The sequence below is a fragment of the Peromyscus eremicus genome, chromosome 4, assembly GCF_949786415.1.
Source record: "Peromyscus eremicus chromosome 4, PerEre_H2_v1, whole genome shotgun sequence".
Taxonomy (NCBI): Eukaryota; Metazoa; Chordata; class Mammalia; order Rodentia; family Cricetidae; genus Peromyscus; species Peromyscus eremicus.
In genome coordinates this window covers 92,831,534-92,856,304 of record NC_081419.1, presented here as the reverse complement: position 1 = coordinate 92,856,304, position 24,771 = coordinate 92,831,534, and the positions used below count along the sequence as shown (strand labels likewise).

The 24,771-nt window shown below is 54.7% G+C and overlaps 1 protein-coding gene across 4 annotated transcripts; it reads right to left on the bottom strand.

Annotated features, from left to right (window-relative positions):
- Bahd1 (bromo adjacent homology domain containing 1) lies at nt 1–24,771 on the bottom strand. 4 transcript variants are annotated; one of them, XM_059261147.1, is made up of 7 exons: nt 24,519–24,771; nt 7,387–8,817; nt 5,117–5,496; nt 4,323–4,482; nt 3,830–3,906; nt 3,018–3,118; nt 1–2,152 (listed from the first exon to the last, which is right to left on the bottom strand). In XM_059261147.1, exons 1-7 carry the CDS (start codon nt 24,529–24,531, stop codon nt 1,963–1,965), a joined length of 2,352 nt encoding a protein of 783 aa, XP_059117130.1. In that variant the 5' UTR covers nt 24,532–24,771; the 3' UTR covers nt 1–1,962. The 4 variants fall into 4 exon arrangements, with proteins under 4 accessions (XP_059117130.1, XP_059117129.1, XP_059117131.1 ...); XM_059261146.1 differs by having other exon boundaries at nt 5,117–5,499; nt 24,519–24,770; XM_059261148.1 differs by having other exon boundaries at nt 3,018–3,109; nt 5,117–5,499; nt 24,519–24,770.

The window sequence follows — 24,771 nt, the reverse complement described above, 5'->3', positions numbered from 1 at the left end:
TTCTTTTCTAAATCAATACAATTTCTCAAATTTATTTATTTTTCTTAAAGAAGTACTTCTAATCTCTGTCAAAAGGGAGGTTAGGAAAGGTACCCCCTCCCTTGTAAACACTGAAATACAGATCTGGGAAACCAGGATCGACACACACAAAAAGTGCATTTTACAAAATATCAACTAAAATATATTTTACATGGATTATACTTCCATTGAAATTCTACCAGCTGCATTTTCATGTTCGAAAAAATATTTCCACATCTAAGAGATTCCAAAAGCATTTAACATTTGGGCAGCAGCCCCTGCCTGTTAGGAGAGTCTTATCTCCTTCCCTGTGGGTGAGGCTGGGCTCCTTGGCAGCACCCTAGAACAAGCAGGCTCTGAAGGGGTCCACTGCCACTCTGCCAACCTCTTACTTATGCCTCGCTCTTCCAGACTGATGCCTGCCTCCAAAGAGCATATTCAATACAAAGTCTTCCCTTTGGGTTTGGGACAGGGCTTCCAAAGCAAAAATTAACCTCTGAAGCCTTCAGGCCCTCACCCAGCCTAGTTACCCATCAGGAGCAATTTATCTTCTAAGAATCAGGACCTGGACCTGGAGGTGCCAGGGCTTTACCTTCAGGGGTCACTCCCACCTCCCACTGTAGCCTGTGCCAGACTGTACCCACCCCAGTACCATCTCCTCAGACTGCTGAACCTGTGTCTCCCCTCCAGGGGAGGACCCAGTGCCATCTTCCACAGCATATGCCCCTGGAGCATGCCTTTGTAGAAGTATGGTTGGCAGGTTCCCAGTGCAGGGCCCAAACCCAACCACAGTGCACCCACCCCAACCCCCATGCTCCTCTTTGGTACAGACAAGGTACAAATAACCAGGCTTCTAGCCCCTCGGAGAGCCTGGACAACGGGGCCTCTGGTGGGGAGCATGAGGCGAGAACCAATCTCTGGGCAACAGGAAGAACTTAGAATGCAGGTCCTAGCTCCTCGGTAAGCAGCGGCTGCAGCTCTGGTCTGTGGACTGATACAGTGTTGATTCTCACTGGGATGTAAATTAGTGCAATCTACAAAAGACTAAGGTAAGGGGTGGCAGGGCAAGGGGAGCCACAGCACTCCTTTGGTTTGATTTCAGGTGGGTGTGGCTTGAAGAGTCACGTGTGAAGTTCTGCAAGAGGTTTCCCAGAACCTCCAAGTATAAGGCAAGAGGAAAAATCATCAACGATCAGGTAGCAATTTTCCTTGTCCCCTGCCCCCCACCCTCTCTCTCTCCCAGCACTCATCAGCTCTTCCAGACACGACAAACTCCATGTTGACCAGTATTCTGGGAAGCCAGACCTGCTGGGTGGCCCTCAATGGAAAGCTGACAGGCGGCAGACACCCATGGGTGGGCCGGGTCAACTTGTGCCAGCACCAGTGGCTACTGCAGGGGTAAAGCCAGGGGAAAGGCTCGAGTCCAGGAAGAGGAAGTCAAAGCTTGGCTCTCGACTCACTAGAACAAGCCGGAGCTGCGCTAGAATCTGCAGAGCCTGGTCCCAGGCTGACAGGGAAGCAGCGGTCACAGTGGGTGAGGTAAAGCTGGCTCCTGCTACCCTTGGAAGGCCTGGGGAGGCTAGAAAGGAGCCTGGTGGGCCTGTTTCTGGAAGGACCTTACCCTTTCTACATGCCTCTGCCCTTCCTTGGCCCATGACCCTCAGGTTTGGCCCAACTTCAGGGAAGACTGAATCTTCGGGAGTCTCCACCCTGGGGTGCACAGATGGGCCCCCCAGGCCAAACTGAGGGCTCAGATGCCTTTCTCATATCCTGGTCTCCCTTTCTCCCATGTGGTCCTGAATCTATAGGACCCCTGCCCTCCCTCCCCCCAAGAGAACCACAGGCCAGCAACCTATGGCCCCTTAACCAAGTGCTGTGCTTCAAGCAGTGCCCCCCCCCAGGCCCCACTCTCCCGAAGGCAGCCCCAGCGTGAGCAGGAAGAGGCTACTGGGGGTTCTTGAGGATGCGGCCATGGCGGAAGTCATAGACATGGCGGCAAAGGAACACCAGCTCAGGGTCCGTGTCCTCTGGCACTGTGCGGTGTGGTGGGGTGGAGTAGTCTGAAGATGGGGGCACCAGTGCTGTCTTTCGGCTGGGAAGGCCCTCGCCCCGGCGCTTGGCCATGGCACAGAATCTGCAGCAACACACCATTACTGTCGTCAGCAGTCACTTCCCGAGGAAAACCAGCTCCTTCCCCGCCCTGCCCACTGAATGGGAACCGAGAGGTGACATTGCCTCTGTTCTTATCCCCAAGGCTGTGTGCGCTCTGACAACTTCCAGTTGACTTCAGCTTCCCCACACACGTGCCTTCCAGGGCTCCTCCCCAAACACCTCCCTTTTCCTAGACTTCTCCCAGAACACTAGTGGGCCACAACATGATCACGAGAGCTGGGTTAACCTGTACTCTCCAATTACTCTATCTCAGGAGGGGACAGTTCTATCTGATAATCGAAAAATAAAATTCCAGCCAAGTGTGGTGGCGCACACCTTTAATCCCAGCACTTGGGAGGCAAAGGCAGGCGGATCTCTCTGAGTTCGAGACCAGCCTGGTCTACATATTGAGTTCTAGGCAGCCAGAACTACATAGAGAGACTGTCTCACACAAAACTAAAAAAAAAAAAAAAGGTGTTAGAGCAGTGGATCTGAATCTTCCTAACACTGCCACCCTTTAATACAGTTCCTCATGTTGTGGTGACCCCCAACCGTAAAACGATTTTCATTGCTTCTTTGTAACTGTAACTTTGCTAGTTATGAATCACAGCGTAAATATCTGATTTCTGAGGGCCTTAGGGGACCTCTGTGAAAGGGTGGCTTGACCCCAAGAGTTTCTCAAGAAACTCTTGGTGTTAGAGGGAAGGTTTTAGGGAAGAACATTTTGAACCAGTAAGATTGGGCCCAGAGCATAAAGTGATTTCCTTGGGAACTCCACACAGTTCCCCCAAATTACCCTCACTGAGCCCAAGGGGAGAGGCCAGCCACGGGCACAGGGTACTACCCACCTGCAGTACTCGGCGAAGGTCAGCACATAGCACTTCTCTTCAATGCAGGCCACACTGTTCTGGTCCTGATGTCTCGATGCAAAAACTTCATTCTGCAAAGGCTCAAGGGGAGATGGGAGCAGGTTCGTTATGGGAGCTAGAAAGAGGCACCTCACTCCTAGAACAAGGCAGGCATGACTCCTCTGCAGGGAATGCTGACCTGAGCCAATACCAGCAAGCAACAGAGTCAGTTTTATCTAAGTCTCGACCCCTGGCTGCCCACACCAGCCCTAAGAGGAAAAGAAATTGGTCCCTTTCTCCCCCATGAGATTAAAAAGTCCCACTAAAGGGGGTGGCACATGCCTTTAGCCCTAGCAGATGCATCTCTGTAAGTTCAAGGCCAGCCGGGTCTACCCATAGCAAGTTCCAGGTTAGCTAGAGCTGTATGGTGAGACGCTGTCTTGACCACAAAAGAGAGAGAGACAGACAGACAGACAGACAGACAGAGGGAGAAAAGTCCCTTCCAAAGAAAGGAAATAAAAGGTAAGCTCAGACCCCTCTCAGCCGCAGGTAATAAAAGGGTTAGGTGCACAGGGCCACCTCATCCTGTTGTTAGGACGTAACTGCTCACTCCCATCTTCAGGGTACTGGGGCTCAAGGGTCATTACTCCCATTTGGAACCTAAGTTGGGACAGTGTTTGGGAGAGGCTAAACCCCAGATGACGTGGAGGAAGACTTGGTTATTTCCTAGCTGTCCTTTCCATATGCCATGTCTTAATCCCACAGCCTCATGTGTGTGCCACCCTGCTGCACCCCCTTGCCAGGCAGCTCACCTCATGCATGCTGGGGCTGCGGCCTCCCTGCAAGTGCTCAGGCCTGTAGTACCACAGGAGGCTCATCATCAGTTCTCCTAGAGGGGACAACGGAAGAGGTCACGGCTGAGCTGGCAACCCTGCTTATTTAAGACAGGCTGGCCACCTGCCTAGAGGTTTGTCCAACCCCAGCTCCTGGCCCAATCCTGTGGGCTCTGGCCACCTGTGTCCCCTGACCAAGGCCAAGCACTCAGCAGCCTGGAATGCTGTCCGACATGGAGATGGACAGGAAGGCACTGACGGGTAAGGCATGATGGGCAAGTGCTTGGGCTCTGGTGGCTCATAAAGCACATGGATTCAACTTAAGTCACAAGTTGCTCGAGTCTCTGCAGCAGAGACCCCAGCTGAAGGGCAGGCAGACTGTCAAGAATGGTGGTCTTGTGCAGGCCAAATTCTAGGCAGGGGCCAACTGAAGGCAGCTGTCCCTTGGGTTCCCAGTCTGAGGGACATGTACCTGACTCAGGGTTCTCCCAGAGGGCGGAGATCTTGGCCACATAAGGTGTAGACGTCTTTCTTGGGCCTGACTTGAGGAGAACAGTGTCTCGGACTCGGATTGTCTCTCCATGCCGCTCAACTGCCTGGTAGCTCTTTCGGATGGCAGGTTCCGGCTCATCCTGGGCAACGAACCAATGGCACAATTAAGTCTGGAGAGCTACACTACAGAGTGAGGATGGAGGAAGCAGAGAATAAAATCCCCTCGACTTCAGGACAGTCAGCCCCCTAAGCAGAGCTGCAGGGTGGGTCCTCCTCTCCAAGTCTGGCTTTTGAGGGCAGGGGTGGGGGTGGGGGTGGGGGTGGGAACGCTTATGCTTGGAAACCAGTAATGTGAATGTGGCAGGAATGTGGCTGGCTCTCTAACCATCTGGGCTAACGGAGTGGCCTGAGTTTGAACCCTTAGATCACCATTTTAGGTGGCAGAGCCTTGGGAAAGTTAGGTGAGCCTCAGTTTCCTTCCCTATCAAAGGGACCGTAGGGTGCACACTACATACGGTAGTGGTAATGACTAAAGAGGATGAAGCGTGCGGAGCATTTATCTTAGTGCTAACATCCAACTTCAGAAGTGCGCACGCATTTCAGTCGACACAGTTTTCTCTCTCCTGGTGTTTTCCATCACTTAACTTTCTGGTCCACCCCAACTCCCCTATACAGTGTGGGTCGGAAGGTGGATCGAGCAGGGATGAGAGGCTGAAGTGTCCTGTGTCTTACTGCCCCCCCCCCCCATCAGCTATGTGCTAACTAAACACTCACCAGGACATACACCGCCTTCTCACAGGCAGCGCCCACAGGCACCCAACCATTAGTGCGGCGGCGACGGCGGCGGCGAGGACGTGGGCGCTGGGCACGCGGCTGCTTGGGGTGGCTGGGTCTGCGGGCAGCCTTGCTCCTCACAGTGTACCTACAGCTGGAGCCTGTGCGCAAACCAGACTTGGAACCGCTGGGAGGCTTGGCACTCTGAGGGCATGCCCGGGCTACCGTCTGGGGCTCCGAGGTGGGTGTCTGAAGATGGGGGATGGGCTCTGCTGCAGGTGGCACACTGGGCACAGGGCATCCCAGGAGGGGGTGAGCAGGTGAGGCTGGATGGCCAGCTTCTGGGAGAGGAAATTCCAGCTGGCCGAGGGACCTGCAGCCTTCTAGAAAAAGGAGAGTGGGTCAAGGTAGGTAGACACCCTGCAAGCCTCCAGCCATCTGCTTTCAGGTCCCAAGCCTGGCTTAGTGCCAAGGTGCAACTCAAAGGCCAGTGAGGCGGGGTGGGGGGGTGGGGGGTGGGACAAGGGCCTTTCTTCACCTTGGAAACTGGCCAACAGACATTTGTGTGTCCCATTCTAACTGGAAGAAGTGACAGCAAAAATATCTTCGTTAGCTCTGACTTAAGCTTCTCCAGGGTTTCCAGAATACTCAGGAGCAGGGGTTCTGGAGTCAGACAGCCTGGGATGTGAGCCCCACACCTACCACTTACCAGCCATGTGACCTCAGGCAAGTCACCCTGGCCCCTCTGCGCAATGTTAAGTAATGCTTACGAGCATGACACAGAATTTTCCTTATTTACATATTAACTCATTTCACCCTTACAACATCCCCCAGGTAGGTACTATTACTGCGGCTTTACAATGGAGGAAACAGACACAGCAGTTACTGGCTTAGCCAATGGTCATGAGGAAAGGGAGCTGCGGAGAACATTTCAATCCAGGTAGTTTGGTGGAGTCTGCCTAATTACATGCCTTGTGACTGTGTGTCAAGGACTGGGAACGGTGCTTGGCACACAGTGCTTATGGGTGGTCTCGCTTATAAGGGTAAAGGGTAAGGGTCTAAGAGGAAAAGCCAGGAAGTAGCCTGCTCTTGTTTCTCAGGACTCCAATCCATGCTGGAAGCTGATATAACCAGTCTGGCCAGAGCCAAGTGGTCTATAAAGCTGTTTTATAGACCCCGACATGAAGGGGCGTGGGGGAGGAGCGAAGAGCCCAGGGAAGGCCCAGCCCTCACCTCCCTTGCACAGGGCAGACCTGCTGGTCAGGATGGCTTTAGTCACCTCCTTTCTACCCAGGGGCTGGAGGGAGCCGGCTGGGGAGAAGGTGCAGACGACCTTTCCAGTCCGGGGCTGCTTTTCCAGCTGAGCACGGACCGTTCCTGAATCTCAGATGACAGACTGAGGGTACTGAACCCCCTGCAGCATGCCGAGCACTGATGGCCTCTTGAGTGTGCCCGCCCACCCACCCTGTCTACACCCAACTATCCACACAATGCCCTATCTGCTCTCCTTGTCTTTTTCAAAGCCTGCAGAGCCAGGGCAAAGCTGTCCCACCACACCTGGGGCTGCTTCCTCAGCCCAGAACCGCCAACCTTCCTATGAACGCTAAACTCACCAGCATGGAGACTGACGGTCTGAACTCCTGGACATGAAGGATGTTAAGCTTTCCAAGGATGAGGGAGAGCCCAGGATATGAGGGACATGGGAATGACTTGGTAAAAGTCTTAGTTTGTCCCCGCCCCACCTCCCACGATTGGCGACTGAACCCAGGACCTCACGTATGCTACGTAAACCAACACTCAACATCACTGAGCTCCAGCCCTTTTTCTTGTTTCTGTGTGAGAAGGGTCTCTTTCTTGTATGGAACTCCTTATCCCCCTGACTCAACCTTCTGTGTAGCTGAGCTTACAGACTTGAACCACAGGGCCTACCTAAGGCCCTAATTTCTGTATCTAAGAGTCTAAGAAAGGGAATCCTAATGTGGGAGGAGAGACCTTGTCCCGTTACATAGCCATGTTAACTTCCAAGCTAAGCAATCTCACTGATGGCTTGGGGAAAGCAGGGCCTAAGAGGTAACCGTGGGGCCCTTTCCTGGGGTGTTACTAGGCCCAGAACATTGCATAGATGAGTAGACCTCCCTTCTCCAAGTTCCCTGCCTCCTAGGTAGTAGCTAGACTTAGCAGAGCCCCCTGTCCAGAGCTATATCCCAGCCTCCTGGGATGCCATGCCTTAAGAACTCCCCAGTATACGGTGTGTCCCCTACAAGGCTTACCTGCTGTAAAAGGCATTTTGTAGGGGCAGCCGCCACAGGTAGTGCCAATGTGGGTGAGAGACAAGGGTAACACTCCACAAATGCTGTAGCCACTCACTCCGGTGTCCTCACTGGAGCAGTATCGAGGTGAGTTCCACGGCGGGTGCTGGAACGGGATGCCAGAGGGCACTGAGCTCGGAGACATGAGGAGCCCCTCACTGGGGGCTGCCACGGGAGACAGCTTGCCTTCTGGGAGCATGGGGCAAGGGGAGTAGCTCCCACACTGCAGCCCGTCCTGGCCACAGTACAGGTAGAAGCTGCCTAGTGCAGTGAGCTCCGGTCCCCCACACAGACCACTATAGTCGGCTGGATTGCCGGGCAGCGGCAGTGGAGACAGCTGAGGTGCTGGGAAAGAGGGCTGATGCAGTTCCTGCTTGGGGGCAGGCGACTCTTCGCCTGGACGCCCAGGCTCTGGCTTCAGGGATGCCTGCCCACCCATCAGCAGAGGCAGGTGGGGGCGCAAGGGGTCCTCCAGAGCCTTGCCTGGGGCCTGGTGAGATGGCTGGATGGGTGGCCCACGAGGAGTAGCAGATGGACAAGGCTCATCAGGCTGTTCTTGCCAGCTGGGGGGCCCTGTGGTCTCCCCAGAGCCGGCCCCCTGCCGAGCCTTAGGACAGTTCTTGCCGTTGACCTTGGCCCACTTTGGCCGAAGGATCTTGGGTGCCAGGGGCTCAGTGGAGCGCCCATCTGCTTCTGCCTGGGCTCGAGAAGGTCGAAGAGGCAGCTCCCGCTCCTGGCTGAGTTTCAAGAAGGCAGCTGCGTTTAAGCTAGCCAGTCTCTTGGGAGCTGGGTCTCCATCTCGACGGGCAGCTTCATCTGGGGCTGGCTCTGGGGACAGGTCCCGACTTCCTTCTCCAAGATCTCCCAGCCGAGGTCGCTTCTTAGAGAAAGACCAGGCCCCTATGGCCCGGTCCCGGCTCCGGTGAGAGTCCCCCCCTCGGCTTCGGCGGGCACCTGCCAGGCTGCTCGTGTCCTCTCGCTCCAGTAGCAGATTATTGAGGGCCTCTGCATTAAGGGAGGCCAGGCGCCGCTTTCGGGGCTGCACAAGACCAGTGTCCTCACTGGATGGGGCCGGACTAGGGGGCTTGGGCAGGTCAGGGGGCAGCTCGTCAGCCTCGTCTGCGCTTCGTGGACCAGCCACATTTTCCAGGCGAGTCAGCAGCACTTTGCAGGCTTTGGGCTTTTCTGGAACCAGTGAACGTTTACGCAATGGGTAGTTCTTGCGGCGCCCTGTGAGGTGCCCAGGGCTCTCAGGCATGCCTGGCTCTACATCTTCACCCCCCTGCTCCATATTGCTGTCTTCCATCTGCAGGGGCTCCCCTCGGCCAGTGGGGCCGGAACTAAGCATAGGAAGGGACTTCCTCCGAGTGTGTGTCATGGAATCCCTCCAACCTGTGGAAAGAGGGGGCAGGCAATGAGAAGACATGGTCACTGCCTCCTTTTTCCTCCACTGCAGCCCACCCACCCTCACCTGTAATTACTCTGGCTCACTCCTACTCTGTCTCCCTTGGAATTTCCTAGGACTTGTCTTCCAGGCAGTCGGACTACCAGTAGTTGTGAAGCACTGGCCCCCGCTCTCCTTCTAGCACCTAGTCCCCATGAAATAAGCCCCAGAAAGCCTGGTAAGTGACACAGGGCACAGTCTCCAGTGCCAAGGCACAGGAGGAGCCAAAGGCTACGGTCAGACCTCCTCTTCTGCTCCCGCTAGACGCTCAAGAAGAGGAGGTCTGAAAACACAGCCAGAATGGGGCTTAGGTGATAGGGGCCTTTTAAGAAACAGGACCAGCCGGGCCGGCGGTGGCGTACACCTTTAATCCCAGCACTCGGGAGGCAGAGCCAGGCGGATCTCTGTGAGTTCGAGGCCAGCCTGGGCTACAGAGTAAATTCCAGGAAAGGCACCAAAACTACACAGAGAAACCCTGTCTTGAAAAAACAAAAGAAACAAAAAAAACCCCACAAAAACCAAAAAACAAGACCAAAGTACTACCAACTCCTCCCTCAACTCTGGGCTTCCAAGACTACCCATAGGAGGATAAAGAGATGGGCCGAGAGAGGTGTTGAGAGAAGAACCTGCCTGCTGGGCAGGGGAGGAGGTTCCCTCCACCCAGCAAGAGAGCCATAACTTCTCCTTCTGGAAAACCCTAAGAAAGGTGAGGCCCGAGCCTGCCCTAGGAGGCAGCCCCCACATAATCTGGTCAGATTCTAGGGAAAGGCAGCTCAGAGTGCCAGGGTTGGGAAAGGACATTAGGCTAGGATCAAAACTGGCACAGGAGAAAAACCAGTGGTCCTTGTAAGCCTTGCTCTGCCCCTCAGTTTTCCCTGATAGGAAAGATGCCAGGTATGGGCAGGAAGGGGGTGGGGGAGGTCTCAGGAAGCCTGGGAATGCCCATGACCAGGCATGATTCCTACCTTTGGCTTTGCAGATGTCCCTACTATATACACTCAGGGGCAGCCTGATCTCAGTTCTCAGTAATAAAGGCCGGAGCTGGCTGCGCGGTGCACACTTGTACCATGAAGGCTATGCAGAACCGCAGGGGTGAGGGAGGGCGGCCAGACTCCAGAGCCGTTCACCTCCTATCTACTCTCTACAGAGCCAGGCTGCCAAGCGAGGTGCCAGACAGTCCACACTTCTCCTCCCCAGGCACCTCCGGGACCCCTCCCCACCCAGCAGGCCAGGCTTTTCAGCTTGGTTTCCCCACTATTGTTATTCATGCCGGGAGAGGTCCCTGGTGGGCGGGGACTTAACCCCGAGGATCCCAAGCCTGAGGATTTCCAGGCTTTGCCTGGTTCTTCCCAGTTAAGTTTTGTGGTCTTCGGCCATTAGTGGGGATCACTGGGTGCCTTCTCTCCACAGACAAGCTGCACTAGCCTAGAAAGGGTGTGGAGAAAACTCAGCTGATGGGGCAGTGGACATAACCCTCATGGAGAGAGGACTGGGAAACTGCAAAAGGAAGAGGCAATGGGCCATGTGTGGGGACCTGCTACTTGTCCAGAAATCAGGCCCCAGGCATGAGAGTCACAGGAGGCAAATCCATTCATTCCTAAACGGCAGAGCTCATAACAATCCCAGGCATCTGTGAGGCCTTAAGTCTCTTTTCTGCTTTCAATCAGTGACCGACCGCTGTCCTGGCTGCTCGGCATACTCGCCAGCATGCCCCTTTCACATTCAAAAGCATCCCAAGTGCAGACAACCCACAGACCCCTTTCTCTAACCAGGAGGCACCCTGTGCCAGCGGTGGCGGAGTAACCAAGAACAAGCAGCACCACAACTTTATCTGCACTTCTGGGCAAAGCCCAGTCCTGTTTCCCCACTCCCAAGGAGCTTGGAGATGCAGGATGAGTGAATAGACAATGCAGCTAAACACGGGCTGAAGCCCCTCAACAGGCCCCAAGTCGCCAGAGCATCTGGGCCTGGGAATGGCTGGGGGCCAAGGGTGAGGTCACCTGGGCCTGTGGCCTTTGAGGACATGGACACCAAGCACAGAGCAAAGGGGCAGGAAAGAGCATAAACATGCGAACAGGACGGCTAGTGAAGGGCTCTGAACAGGGAGGATGGCTGCCTGCCGGAGGCTGGTGACATGGTGGGTTGACCGTCCTGGGATACCTGTCTGTCTGTACTCAGTCTTTCCCTCTCGGCTCCCAAAAGGTCCCAAGCAGAGAGGTGGGAAGCAGCAGCAGTGGCCACTTTTAGGAGCCTGTTCCTGGAGTGTTGTGTTCCCTGTAGAGATGGTTTCACTTTAATCTCCCATTCAGTACTCCAGTCTCTCAGGGGGCCACTGCCCCTGAGGGCTGGACATCCGGTAAACCTCTACATCACAGGGTGCAAGTCCTGTTTCCAAGCCAAGCACAGGAGCCTCCTGCTTGCCTCCTGTGCATCTGCCAAACCTCCTGTCACTGGCTGAGGACTACTAGAGCCATCAAAGCACATTGCAAAATAACCCCCGGCTTTCATGTGGTGCCTCAGGTGGCGGCGGTCTTGAGGAGAGGCTGGGGTCTCTGCTGCCAGCTTCTGCTGTTCTTGGATATGAGGAGAGCTGGTGTGAGTCATGCTTTGAAGCACCTGTGAGAACCTCATCAGCAGCTTTTCCCTGGGGTGGGGCTGGGTGGAGGGGCTTGCAGTCTGCCAGGGCCCCTCCGAACTTCAGGAGGTGGCCCAGCAGCGCCAGTTGGGGGTGGGATCCCAGGTGCACAGTAGCCCTGGCCCCCCATTCCAGAAGGATAGACGCTCCTGCTGACCCTCTATTTACATTAGTTCAACCAGGAACTTTCTACTACTGTCAAGTGATGAGGCTAGAGCAATTCAGCACTGCTCTTCTGCTCTCTGGAAGCCCTGTCCCTGCACAAACAATCCTGGCCCCTAGAGAGAAGGTTCCTGGGAAGGACACCCCCAGGGCAATTACCTTTTACCTAGCTGGTGTCAAGCAAGCTCTCACTGGGAAAAACCAGTCTGACTGTCACCTGAACAGCTGCCCCGAAGGACAGTGGCTGGCCAGAGGGCTTCTAGGTCAAAGACCCCACAAGTTGATCCCCAAATCCCTGTAAGTATATGCCAAAGTTGGCAAGCAAGCCATCTCCACTCTAGGTACATCAAAGGCTCAAAACTGAGGGGGATCTGAGGCGTCAGGGTGCCAGAGGCTAGGCTCCAGTGGGACTCAGATCTGCCTAGGGCTAGCAGGAGCCATCCCCGGAAGCAGCAAAGGCAAGGTGTTCGGTCACCACATACCACCCTGATCTACAGAGGCAGTGCATATGCTGGCTGCTACGTGTCCAGCTGAAGGCTTCAGCAAGGGAGGTCAGAGGCCTGGACCACAGGTCAGAGTATGCATCACTCCCATAAACTCAATCTAGCCCTGGGTAGAAGAGATCCTTAGAACCGCCTTCCGCTCCTCTTTGCACACAGTGCCTCCGTCAGTGTCCTTGGTCTCAGGACTGGGGCTGTTCTAGCCCTGAAGGGAGTAACCTTTGTCAGAAACACCGGCTCTCTGGACTCTTATCGAAGCAAAGCAACAGGCAGGCAGAGGCAGAGCAGCCTACGGTAAGGCCAGGCGAAGCTGCTGCCAGGTCTTCCCATCTCTTTAGTGAGAGGCGGACAGACCCGAGAGTCGAAGGGCGGCAGGCAGGCCTGGCTCTGGGGCTGGCTGCAGCTCAGTGGCAGAAGGCTTGTCTACCACGTACAGGGTCCTGGGCTCCACTTTCAGCTGAGCCAAAGTGCAAAGCCAAAGCTGGCTCTGACCCAAATGAACAACATACTTAAACTTCTCTGAACTTGAGGTTCCTCGTCTGAAACTGACATACCAAAATAAACCTTACCTCTCAGCACTAACAAGGATGGCAATACACTGTGGGGAAGCCTGGTGGAGAGCAGAAGCCTTCCTCCCCGTCCCGGCCACCAAAGAGGTACCTAACATCAGTTCCCTACAGCAGGAGCCCAGGACAGCCTGGGCGAGAATCCAAACATCCAGCCTGCACTTGAACTCTGCTCTGGTACTATTCTGCCAAGGACACCCACATGTCTATCCCTTTCCCTTGTGGAGTCAGTACGGTGTGAATGGGGGGAGATGGGAACACATTCAGGGCGGGGCCAGGAGAGCAGGTGTTCTGCCCACCCCAGGATCTGACCGAGGATCCATGGCAGGTACCCACAAAAGCTCTGGGAACCACCCACTAAGAACGGTGCTCTGGCCACCAGCCCCCAGTCTGGCATCGCTCGCTGCAGGTACTCACCTTGCACCTGAGCTTAATTATAGAAACACCCGGGCAGGAAAGGCAGCACAGTGCACAACCAGAGGGAACTGGTCCCACCCATCTGAGGAGTCACACCTGCCATCCAGAGGTACCAATACTGTCTAGAGCCCATAAGACCAACCTGCTCCTCACGGGACACACTGAGGCCTTTAGGACACCAGAGACCCAGAGTGAGTAGCTGCAAAGTCATGCCCATCCCACGTAGGCAGGGTCTGGGTATGTCAGCTCAGCTCAGCCCCACGGCTAGGTCTGACTTTTTTTTTAATCAGTTCTGACCACCCCAGCATGAGAGCCAAAGTCAGCCAGCCAGGCCTCTTCCAGTAACCGTAAAGGCACATGGATCCACTGGGAGGGAGGAGTTCTAACTCAGGCTACGGACTCCCATGTCTGTCAGAGATCAAAGTGTAGGGTAGTCACAACAGAAATACTAAGTTTTCTCAGATGGTCAGAAACTGCTAGTCCTCAGTGTGGAGCTAACGCCCTTCCTCCAGGTAGGAAGTAAAGCCAGCACCTCTCCCAACTAGAGGTCCCTAAGCAAGGGCAGTCAGTGGGCAGAGAGTACTGTGCTGTAGTAGTTCATTAGTAGTATCCACATTCTGCTCCACAAAACAGACAGATTAGAAGGTAATCACATGCAATACCAACTAGTCTTTAGGGGTTTTAACACTTTTTTGGGTATGTGTACGTATGGTACGTGTGCATACACCAGTAGTGCGTGTGGTGGTCAGAGGTCAGCCTGTGGGGGAGTTGGTTTCTCTCCCTCTACTAGGAGGGTTCTGAAGATGGCACTCAAGATAACGTCGGGCTTGGCAGCAAATGCCTTCACCCTTGGAGCCATATTGTTGGTCCTAGAAGATTTGTATAAAGGCCAATTTACTCTCCCCCAGCTCTTCCTGGTGCACGCAGGGCACCCACTGCTCATTCCCAGGCACACAGCACTGCTTGAGATCTCTGTCCCTACCGCCAGCCCACACAACAGAGCAGAGATTCCATCAGGACTGGAAAAGAGCCTGAACTCCAAGCCTTGCTTGGTTTACTTTTCAAAGCAAGACTATTTGTTTTAAGGATTAAATAAGAACATGTATAGAGCGCCTAGCAGAGTGCCCAGTATACACCAGGCAATTAATACAAGCCCATCTTTTTTCTTATTTCTAAAAATTACTGTATGTGAATCAGTGTTTTGACTGCAAGTATATGTCCTGTTTGTGTGTCTGGTGCCCCCCAACCCCCAAATTCAGAACGGAATGTCAGATCCTCTGAGACTGGAGTTACAAACAGCTGTGAGCCACCACGTGGGCCCTGGGAATCGAACCCGAGTCCTTTAAAAGAGCAATGAGTGCTCTCAACTGCTGAGCCCCCTCTCCAGCCTGAGCCCATCCTTTCTCTCCCCTTCTACAAGTACCAGGCTAAGGTATGAAAATCAAAATACAAGAGGCAGAAACAAGAGTGTGGGCTAGTGGAGCTGGGGTAAAGCGGCATGAGGAGGCTGTGATGGGGAGCCCAGGGCTTGGTGGAAGGGCTTGGCGGAAGGGTTTGTGGAGGGCACCTCTACTGCACACCAGGTGTACTGGAGGAACAAAAGCCCGGCGGGGAGGTCAGCACTAGAAACCCCTAAGTACCAAGAGGCAGGAAGGTAAAGACAGGTCTTAAGATGGCAGCCAGAGGGAACTCCCTAGATTCAGCCTGATGAGTTCCACAAGTCACTCCAAGGTGGGGCAGGATTTCCAAGCCAGGCTCCCTCAGACCCTACTATCCATATGCCACACTGCCCAAGCCAGGCTACCGGAAGCAAACTTGTGCCCGGGGCAGGACCCATTACTTGTTAGCAGTAGCTAACAGTTTTGGAGACAGGAACAGGGACAGAGCATCCCATATCTCAGCAGTTGATTTTTATCAACCCAGGAAAAAACCTGGTGCTAATGATGCACTACTCTTCCTAAGAGTCTGAAGCTCATCAACCTCTCCTGTGAGGCTGCCCAGGAGCAGCACAGAATGTGTGTTGGTTCGGCCACCAGGACAGAGTTCGGATGAAGCTCGGAGGGAGAGCACTTCCTGCCTAACACTTGCAAATTCCCAGCATTAGTAAAAAATTGGTGGGAGAAAATTTCAAGCCAGGCTCAGCCACCTAGGAGTTTCGGGTCAGCCTGGGTAACACGGGCAGACCCCAATAGCTTGTCAGCTATCTCCCAGTCCTGAACAGAAGTAGACCACTGGGCCATGAGGAGAGCTCCGCCCCAGACCTGCCCAACAAAGAACCTCCTGATTGAGGCAGCCATGAAAACAAGTCCCAAGGCCAAGCCTTCCAAACATGCCACTGAGGGAGGGAGTCACAGGCAGACTCCAATGCTACTTCAGCGGGTGGCGAGCCTGGGGAGGTCAGGTGGGCTGCCTTTCCCACTACTAAATTCCATCTACCGGCTTACCTGGCTGCCAGCTCACTGGCCTGACTCACAAGGGTTGAAAACCCCTTAGTCAAAACGCTTGGATCTCTAAGTAGTTTAGATTTCTAAATGTACATATACTTTACTAGTTGCACATCCAAAATCCAAAAATAAAAAGCAGACTTTGCTCCCAAATAAACAGCTTTTGAAGCAATCCAAGGACTTCAAATGTATGGATTAGGGAACCCTCTGTGCCTGTTCAACTTAATTAATGAACATTGATTCATTAATTTGCATTTACTCAACTCTTTCATGATCACCCCCCGCCCCGTTTTCTCTCCCAATTTGCCCTAGCTACCTCAAGTAAAGAGTCTACTTGTCCCCTCGCCCAACCATCATGAGTTAGCATACACACATTTATGACAAAGAATGCTAGAGACAGGACAGGCTGGGGATGCACAGCTGTAATCCCAGCGAGTTGGAGGTAGGATCACAAGTTCAAGGTCATCCTCGGCTACACAGTAAATTTGAGGTCTACCTGGGTTCCACGAGACCCTGTCTCAAAACAATAAGCAGCCAATCTAGAAAAGACAAGGAGGTGGAATCAGCGGCAAAGAACCAGGGTAAAGATCAGTCCCCAAGGTCTCTAAGAGGGCAGGGGCAGGGCACTTGATTCACCAGGGGCTCCTACTATACCAGGAATGCTACTCTGTATTCTGGGTACCCGGCACCAATTAGCACATGACGATCACTGCATCTACCTTCACAACAGTCCAGGGAAGCCGCTGTTACCATCCCATGTTCAGGAGACCGAAACAGGTACAAAGAGTTCAAGGAAGGAAGGAAGGAAGGAAGGAAGGAAGGAAGGAAGGAAGGAAGGAAGGAAGGAAGGAAGGGGTGTGCGTGTACATGGGGAGCAGCTCTGCAGGTGAAGGCACACACTGCCGAGCTTGATGACCCAAGCTCAGTTCTCCAGATTTCACGAGGTGGTGGGAAAGACCCGACTCCCGCAAGGTGTCCTCTGACTTACACATGTGCGTGCACACACCCCCTCCACCCTCCCACCCCACCTCCTAAGAAAACCCTGCCTAGTGCTGCCAAAAGCAGAGGCAGAGACAGGGCATCCAGGTGTCTCAGAGCCCATTCTTCTACATGTTAGCATACTGCCACTTTCTAGGGCCTCACAGGATGGCTGCTGGGTCACAGCCCAACATGATAGTGGTTTTTCCTGAATTCTCAGCTTAAAGAACTGCTCCTACAGACAGGTATGTTCACACACCTGTAATCCTGGCACTCAAGGTGAGGTAGAGGACAGAGCGCTCTGGGCAACTGGGCTATATAGGAAGTACAGGATCTGTCCCAAAAAATCACCATCACCATCTATAGAAAAGTTGGCTCAAAGTTCTGAGTAAACTTTTTTTTTAGACAGGGTCTCTCTGTTTAACAGTCCTGGCTGTCCTGGAACTCGATTTGTAGACCATCCTGATCTCGAACTTACAGAGCTCTGCCTGCTGGGATTACAGACACACACCACCACTGCCTGACCAGAATAAACTCTTCCATACCTTTTTTTAAACAAAACCATTTTATTACTTAGAAAGTGGTGAGCGCTCCAGAGAGAGACAGTATTTTACAGTAAATCCAGAGAAAGAACTTTTCCCAAACCTCTACTCTAGTCTACAGGCCTGAGGGAAATCCCCTGCCCCTGGCTTAGACCGCAACCGAGATGGAAAGTGGCCTATCACAGTGGAGACAGGCACCTTAATTTACAGAGAGAGACACAGCAACTGTTCCTGCTCTCCTCTCTTCAGAGCGCTAATCCTAGTACTTTCAGTTTTCTTTAAAGATCGTTTCCTCTCTGTATAATCTCTTCTACATTCAGTGGGAACTGTGTGAGCCCCATAGGTACAAAGCAAGGGACATCAACTCAGGGCTGGGACGCCACCACTGACCCTGCTTCGGTGGTGATGTGGCTCTAACTCTTCTGGAGAACCTGTTAGGATCCCCTGGCATGAAGTGGCACCCTGGTACTGACTATTCTAAGAACACACTTCTAAACCACCTGGAAGCACAGAAACCTGATAAACAAATGGTGTTATCCCCAAACATGCTGGACAAGTCCATTCCTCTCTTGAAGAAGGGTCCATTCCTCTCTTCTGCAGCAGGAAACTGGAAAGTTGTATTGGTGGAGGTAGAAACTAGACACATACCTCACTCCAGGCCAGAGAAATCAACATATCTGTCCTTCCCAAGTCCCACAGCAAAGGAGCAGAGGCCAGAGAAAATAATCAGTCTCATTAAGTCCTTAGCTAGTACTGATGTCATTAACTATGAAAGGCCACCTGTCTTTTCATTCAAGTAACTTGGTTATGGTTCCTTGGAAGTTACCAGTTCATAAAGCCAGACTGAGAGACAAACCCTGGTTCCTCCTGGCAGACCAAGCCTGTGGAGGAGCCCAAGGACAACCACCCGACTGAGTCAGATGAATAACCACCCTTGCAGGGATTTCCCACTGTGCAGAGAAATGTAATGAATGATCACTACTCCAGGACACCAAGTCTGAGAAATGACTACACTCTGGGTCCTGTTCTCCCAACCCAGCAGCCTCTGATCGCCAGCTTTCACACCAAGATGCCTGGGACAGGACACCGACACCCTCACTGGGACCCCAGGACTTGGCAGCCCTGAGCAGGAATGTGCGGCACCCACTGCTTCTTCCACCTTTTAGCCACCTTACAGCTCATTAGTAGCAAAACCAGGAGAGGGGCTGAAGAATCATAAATAAAGGAGCTGAGATTCAAGCCAGTCCATTTTATTCCAGCTAGATGCCTCCCATAAAATCAGGGAGGATCTTATCATCCAAGACCTCCTGGGCCGGACCTAGGAAGAGCTAAGCAGCCTGAGGGGTCAGAAGCTGCAGAACTAGGTGTCAGGAGCCTCTGCTGCTAATTTTCACAAGCTCTGGACCACACATGATATTTTTCCATCTTTTTAGGACTAATGGACACTGTGTTGGTCCATCAAGACAAGGCCAGGCCCACAGAGCCAAAGCACACTCTCCTCACACTCCCCCTGCCCCTCCAAAGTAGAAGGCACAAAGGAAATAAGCCTTGCCAGATTGTGCTAGCAAGTTCCCATAAATACTAGGGCTGGGGTGGTGCTGCTTATGTAAAATGCTTCCCCATTGAGAGATGCTGCTTTATTTACATTCTTCACGACCCATTCACAAAAAGGAGGCCCTTTAATGTCGGGACTGTTCATATAATGCTCCATAAACTCGCCAGCTTTGGCTGGCAGCTTTAGTTCAACACAGACTACTTTTGAGCTCTGGGGATTTTTTCCCCCCTTAAGACTTTTTTTCTCCTCCTTAATGACTCACCTTGAGAAGGGGCACCGAGGCCAGATGTTGCCTGAGCAAGGTCAAGAGGAACAACAGTAGATAAAATGAAAACATTCTAAGTCCTCTTAGATGGAGAGGTGGGGAGAAATGAAAATAATTAGCAAATTTTCACTGAGCTCCAATTTCAAGTAGATATGCTAGGTTGACTTTCAGGTCTACTGAAATTTCCTTCTGAGGTGTCAAATGGTACCCAGTTCATACCTCTAAACACTGGAGAGCACACAGAGGGCACTTCCTCTATCCCTAAAGGAGAAGGGCTCTTTCTAGATTGTAATTTGCATCATGGATGAATAAATTTAAAAGGTTGTGCGGACGATTCTAGACCTGCTGGGTCCATCCAAAAGAGGCAGAATCTGCTCAAGGTACTCAGGCAATGCCCCTGAACAGGGACAAGACTATGTTCCAGGATGCACACTTGCAGACAGAGCAAGTTGATGAGGAGCACACCCAGGAGAGGCGTTCTGAGGTGGCTTTTCCGTTACAGTAAAGGAAGAGAAGTAGTAGGATTTTTTTTCTTAATTGACGGGGGAGAGGTCTGCATTACCATGGCAACTGTGCGGGGTGGCCTTCAGGATTGGAAGGGAAATGCTGGTCCATTAATCATCAAACTGGGGCACAAAGAGAGGTTTGGGGGAAAGAGGATGGATGCAAGATATATGTTTCTTCATCACCAAGCTTCAATCAGTCATCAGTCTTCTCCCATGTCCCTCATGGTCCAGGCTTGATCGCCAATACAAATCAACTTCTAAGAGCTGGAATGGTAGCATTCCTTCCTTGAAGGTCCAATATGGGACAGACCTAGCTCCCAAAGTCAGTAAAAACACTTCCTCTAAAAGGAACCCTACAAAGCCCATCCACGGGACTGGCCCAGGTTTATTTTTCTTCTCTGTTCTCCGAATAGTGTTTTCTCCCTCATTTACACCCAGATGAGAAGAGGTAAAACATATGGATTCATTTAGCATGGACAACAAGTAAATTGCCAACGAGCGGCATAGCTGGGTAGAGAGAGAATGGCTTAGTGGGGACGGGAGGAAAACAGGATTACAGCCCCTTTCCAGTTCATGTCTGTGTGGTGTCATGTGAACAATCTACAAGACCGACTCTTCACCAGCAGACGAATGAGAAACAGCAGCTAAAATGCCCATGCCAGAGCCTCACAAACATGCCCTATTTATATACCTTTGACATAAAAGGTCAGAGACCTCCAAGGACTGAATCCATACAGAGCATTTCTGGACAAGCCAAAGGTTCCTCTCACTGAATTCCAACTATATTTACTTATTCAATAGCAGCACACACAACACTGGAAGATTATAGACTGCGCGCACACATGCGCGCGCGCACGCACACGCACACGCGCACGCGCACACACACAATTCATTACCTCATCCTTAGGAAACTTCCAACTTGCAAAACATCTGAGAAGATGCCATGTTAGAAAACCCATGTTCACAAGCTCACTGGCCTGAGCACCAAGACAATGGACAAGTGTGAGAGAAGGAAAGGATAGGAGCAAGGAGCAAAGGGCAGAGAGACAAATGTGCACCGGGTGACTGACTGGTGAACAGCCTCAGGGACACTGTCTAGGGTCAGAATGCAGGAAAAAGAGAGCAGCCACAATTTAGTGAGTAAGAAACCGACTTGTGCAAGGGGTCCTTTGGGGAGAAAGATCTGGAAGCTGTGTACAGACTGCATCAGAAGAGCCAGAGGGATCAGGAGGAAAACGACATGGGAACATGGCAACAGAAGGGAGGGAGACACCGCAAAGAATGAACCGAAACTAGCATGGTGGTGCACACAGGTAATTCCAGCACTCAGGAGGCAGACAGGAGGATTGCTGCAAGTTCCAGGCCAGCCTTGGCTACAGAGATCTAGGAAGGAAGAGGAGAAAGAAGGACGGAGAGACAGAAAGGAACAGACAGCAAAAACATACCTCACTCATGGCTCCGCTCTGCAGAGCCAGCCTTCCTAAACACAGATCTGATAGGCAGGCGTCTCCTGCCAGGTAAAACCCCTAGCACAGAGGGCAATGTTATTTTGACAAACTCCTTTTAACCTTCCAGCAGCCAAACCAGGTCACCCTTTCTGACTGCCACCAAAAGAAGTCACGTACAGTGCAACCCCAGCAAAAGCAGATTCTCCAGCCTTCTCTGGATTTTAGACATACAATTAAATTCTCTCAAACAAACTTCAGTCTCTTGTGTGAAGTAATACCTGCTTTCCCCACAAGCCTCAACTCCACCCAAGCTGGGGTCCAGACTCTCCTGGGGAGAGCGATGGGGTGCTGTGAATGAACTCCATACTCTACTGCCCCCACCCCTTTGGCAGAAAGACAGCTTTCTCAAGGTGGGCTTACAGCCAACCACAGACCAATGGAGCTCCTGACCCGTCCCACTGGTGTGCCACTCCAACCCAGATTTTTCTCAGCAAAAGGCCACGTTCTCAGCTGTCATCAGCTGGAGTCTCCTCTCTTCCTGTTCCATACATGACCACATGGGGAGGGGGCACAGGAGCTGAGGGTTTCTTTTTTTTTTTTTTTTTTTTTACAAAATGATAAGCAGCATACAGCCTAGAGCTGGTCACTGCTGGGCTTAGCAACACTCACAGCTTAAGTCAGGGATTCCAAAGTGTCCTTGGACAGGGCTGTCCCTGAGAAATGTGGTCCCTCAGAAGCTCTTTTCTGCTTTTTGGTAGAAGATATGGAGGTGTAGAAGATGGGAAGAAACGTGTCAGGTGGCACAAAAGAAGAGAACTGGAAACCTTATTTTATCTCATCATCAAATTTCTCCCTGGATTTATGGACTCAGCTTATCATGTCCTTACGTGGGTACCTTCTCGGCTAAGGAAAACTGCTACAGCAGTAGTGAAGGCATCACCAAGCACAGTGGGTGTGTGTGTGTAGGGGGGTGGGGTCCCTTAGTCCCAATCCAAGTAGTCAGTCGTCGGTGCTCTTAAGACTACCGACAATGGGCCACTAGGAGACATCCCAGGTGGAGTTAAACCTCTACCGGTAGGCAGACTTGATGAAACCCTCTCCCGGCTAGCAGGCTCTGCTCGCCTCCATGAGTCCACCAGCCGGTTCGCCACCGGCCAGGGCACTCGGTGCGCACACCCCCCACCCCTGCCCCTCCGCCTTGGCTAAGTCGACCCCACTCTTCCCGGAGCCGCGAGGCGATCTGCGGCTAGAGCCCAGAGCCAGTGCCGCAGCTCCTCCCGGTGGACGCCCCGGCCCCCGCAGTCCCCAGGGCAGAGTCCGGCCCCGTCGCCCGCCCCTTGGGGTGGGTGCCCCGGACTCGCTCCCCTCCCCGATACCATTACCTGCGCCCGCTTGGGCGCCGCCTTTGTCCGGCCCTTCACCGCCGAGCGGGCCCCTCGGGCCCGACCTGACCCGGCCCCCGGCCCCGGAGGAGAGGCGCCGGGGCTGGCAGGGTACAACCAGGCCGGGCCTGGAGCACCAGGTCCTGCTGTCACTTGGAGGCGGTCTGACAACTTCGATTGCCCCCGCCCCACCTCGGACTCGGCCGCCGCCCCGCACGGTCCCCACAGGGCCTCCCGCGGCCCACACTCGCTGTTCGAACCGGTCCCCTTCCGTCTTCGGCGCCTCCCTTCCTCCAGCCCGACCCGATCGGGTCCACACTACCCCTCGCCCTGGCGCGGCCCCCATCCTCACCCCCCCCCCGCTCCGGCAATAGCCGGTCAGCTCCCAACCCGGGAGGGCGCCCCCCACCCCGAGAGGGCGATCCCGCGGCGACGCCCCCGGCCGCGGCCCCTTGCCTCGGGGACCGCGATGGGGGAGGGGGCGCGGCGGGGGCCTTGCCGCCCGCGCACTCGGAGGCGAGCCGGCTCCGCCGCGGCGAGGAAGCACCCCGCGTCCTCCCGCCCTCCATAGCCCGGGACGCCCGCGCCACCGCCGCCCGGCCAAGCTGCCACCCTGCGGCCGCCACCCACCCCGCCCCCGGCCTATGAGGCGGGCGCCCCCCGGGGACTGTCACCTCGAGGCGCGCCGCGCTCCCCGATGGCGGGACCGCGGCGCCGGACCCGGGGGAGGGAGGCGGCGCGCGCGGGCGGGCAGGCGGCCGCACCTGCTTCTTGTCGTCCGTCCGTCCCTTCTCGGGGCTGGCGGGGGCGGCGGCGCGGCGCGCTCGGCGGGGCGCGCTGACGGGCGGCCGGTCCTCTCCCTTTTGCTAGTCCGCCTACCTAGCTCGCTCGCCCGCCTCCCCCTTCCCCCTCCTGGATCCCGGCCCCTCGCTCACCGGGACGAGCGACGCGGACGGCGCGGCTTTGGGCGCCCGCAGGCCCCGGCCGGGCTGGAATCTGGCGGCTGGAACCCCCCGGGGGCGCTCAATTCCCGGGCTCCACGCTGCTGCGTCAGCGCCTCCTCCTGGGGGCCGGGGCCGGGCGGGCGGAGCGGGGGCCGCGGTCGGGCGGGGCCGTCGGGGGGGGCGGGCGCGCCTGGCCGGGGCCGGCGGACGGCAAGGGCCGGACGGGCGGGGCAGGCGGCCGGACGGGCAGGCAGCGGGGGCCGGGCTCCGGGATCCGCTACGCCGCTCGCGGTTCCCCCACAAACTCCCCGAGAGCGGAGCCTCCGCCGCCCTCCTTCCTGCTTCCTCGTACTCAGCCAATCAGCGGCGCGCCCCTCGGCAAGCTCCTCCAATCAGCCGCCCCGCCCTGCGCTGGCCCCGCCAGCCAATCCGGCCCTCGGCTCCCCCTCCCGGTATCCAACCAATCAGAATCACGGGTCGGTCGTCCCGACGCAGGGGGCAGCACGAGGCGGCCGGGGGAGGCGGTGCGGGGAGTGGTGGGGCTTGGGGGGAGGGGTACGGTGCCAAGGGTGGTGGCGGGGGATGATTTTTCTTTGCCGGCTTCTTGGGTTTTCTCCGCGTCTTCGGAGCCGGAGTCCGTATCCCATGGTGACCTGACCCTGAAGCCCCAGCCCCTCAGCTGCAGACCCCCACCCTGAGAAATCTTAGCTCGCCCCCCGCCCTGACCGTCACCCTTCCACATCCCTCTTCCCTGGTAACCTCTCTAGCACCCGCTCCAGTAAACTGCGGGCCGAGGGACACCCCACCCTCCTCAGGCTGCTGCCCCCGGGGCAAAGCTTCGGGAAGACCAGCAGAAAAATCAAGCAAGAACAACACCCCCTTTCCTGCTGAAAGGGCCCCAGACTCGCGCGAAAGGGCCCCGACTGCTGAGAAGCCCCTCCCGCCCTTGCTTCATCTTTCCGACTTCCCTGCTTGCCACGTCTCCTTTCCTCCCTAGCAAGGTCGGTCCTGGCTCGGTAACCCCTCACCCGCATCTCTTTTTCCTCTTTCTGCCCTTCACCTACCGCCCCCCACCCGGGCTCCCAATTCGCCCTCTTTCAGAAGCCGAGTGTGGAACCCTCATCCATTTCCAGCTGACAGCAGAGCCTGGTCTGTGAGTCCTTGACACCCACACACCCTCTTCCACCACCGCGGGGAACATAGAGCTCTTCGGGGGAGGGGGAAAGGGGCGGGCAGCCCAGCAGGCGCGGCTGGACACCCTCCTTCGCGTCCCCAAGCCAGCGTAGAACCGAGACAGACACTTACCTAGCTTCCCCATAGTCACCTTCTGCTGTGGCTCCGTCTCTCACACCCACAGACGTGCTTCTCCAAGCCTGAGCACGCTCTCGGGGTCAGCTGGGTGGGTGGGCACAGCAAGCTGAGGTCATACGAAGGGGTGGGAGGTCCCTGTGAGGTGCGGGAAGGAACTGTGTCCTGGACACCTGGTAGCGCCAGAGCCAGCCAGCCCCGGACTTCGCTTCAAGGAGCTGTAACGTGCACACAGTAGGTTCTTGAGAAA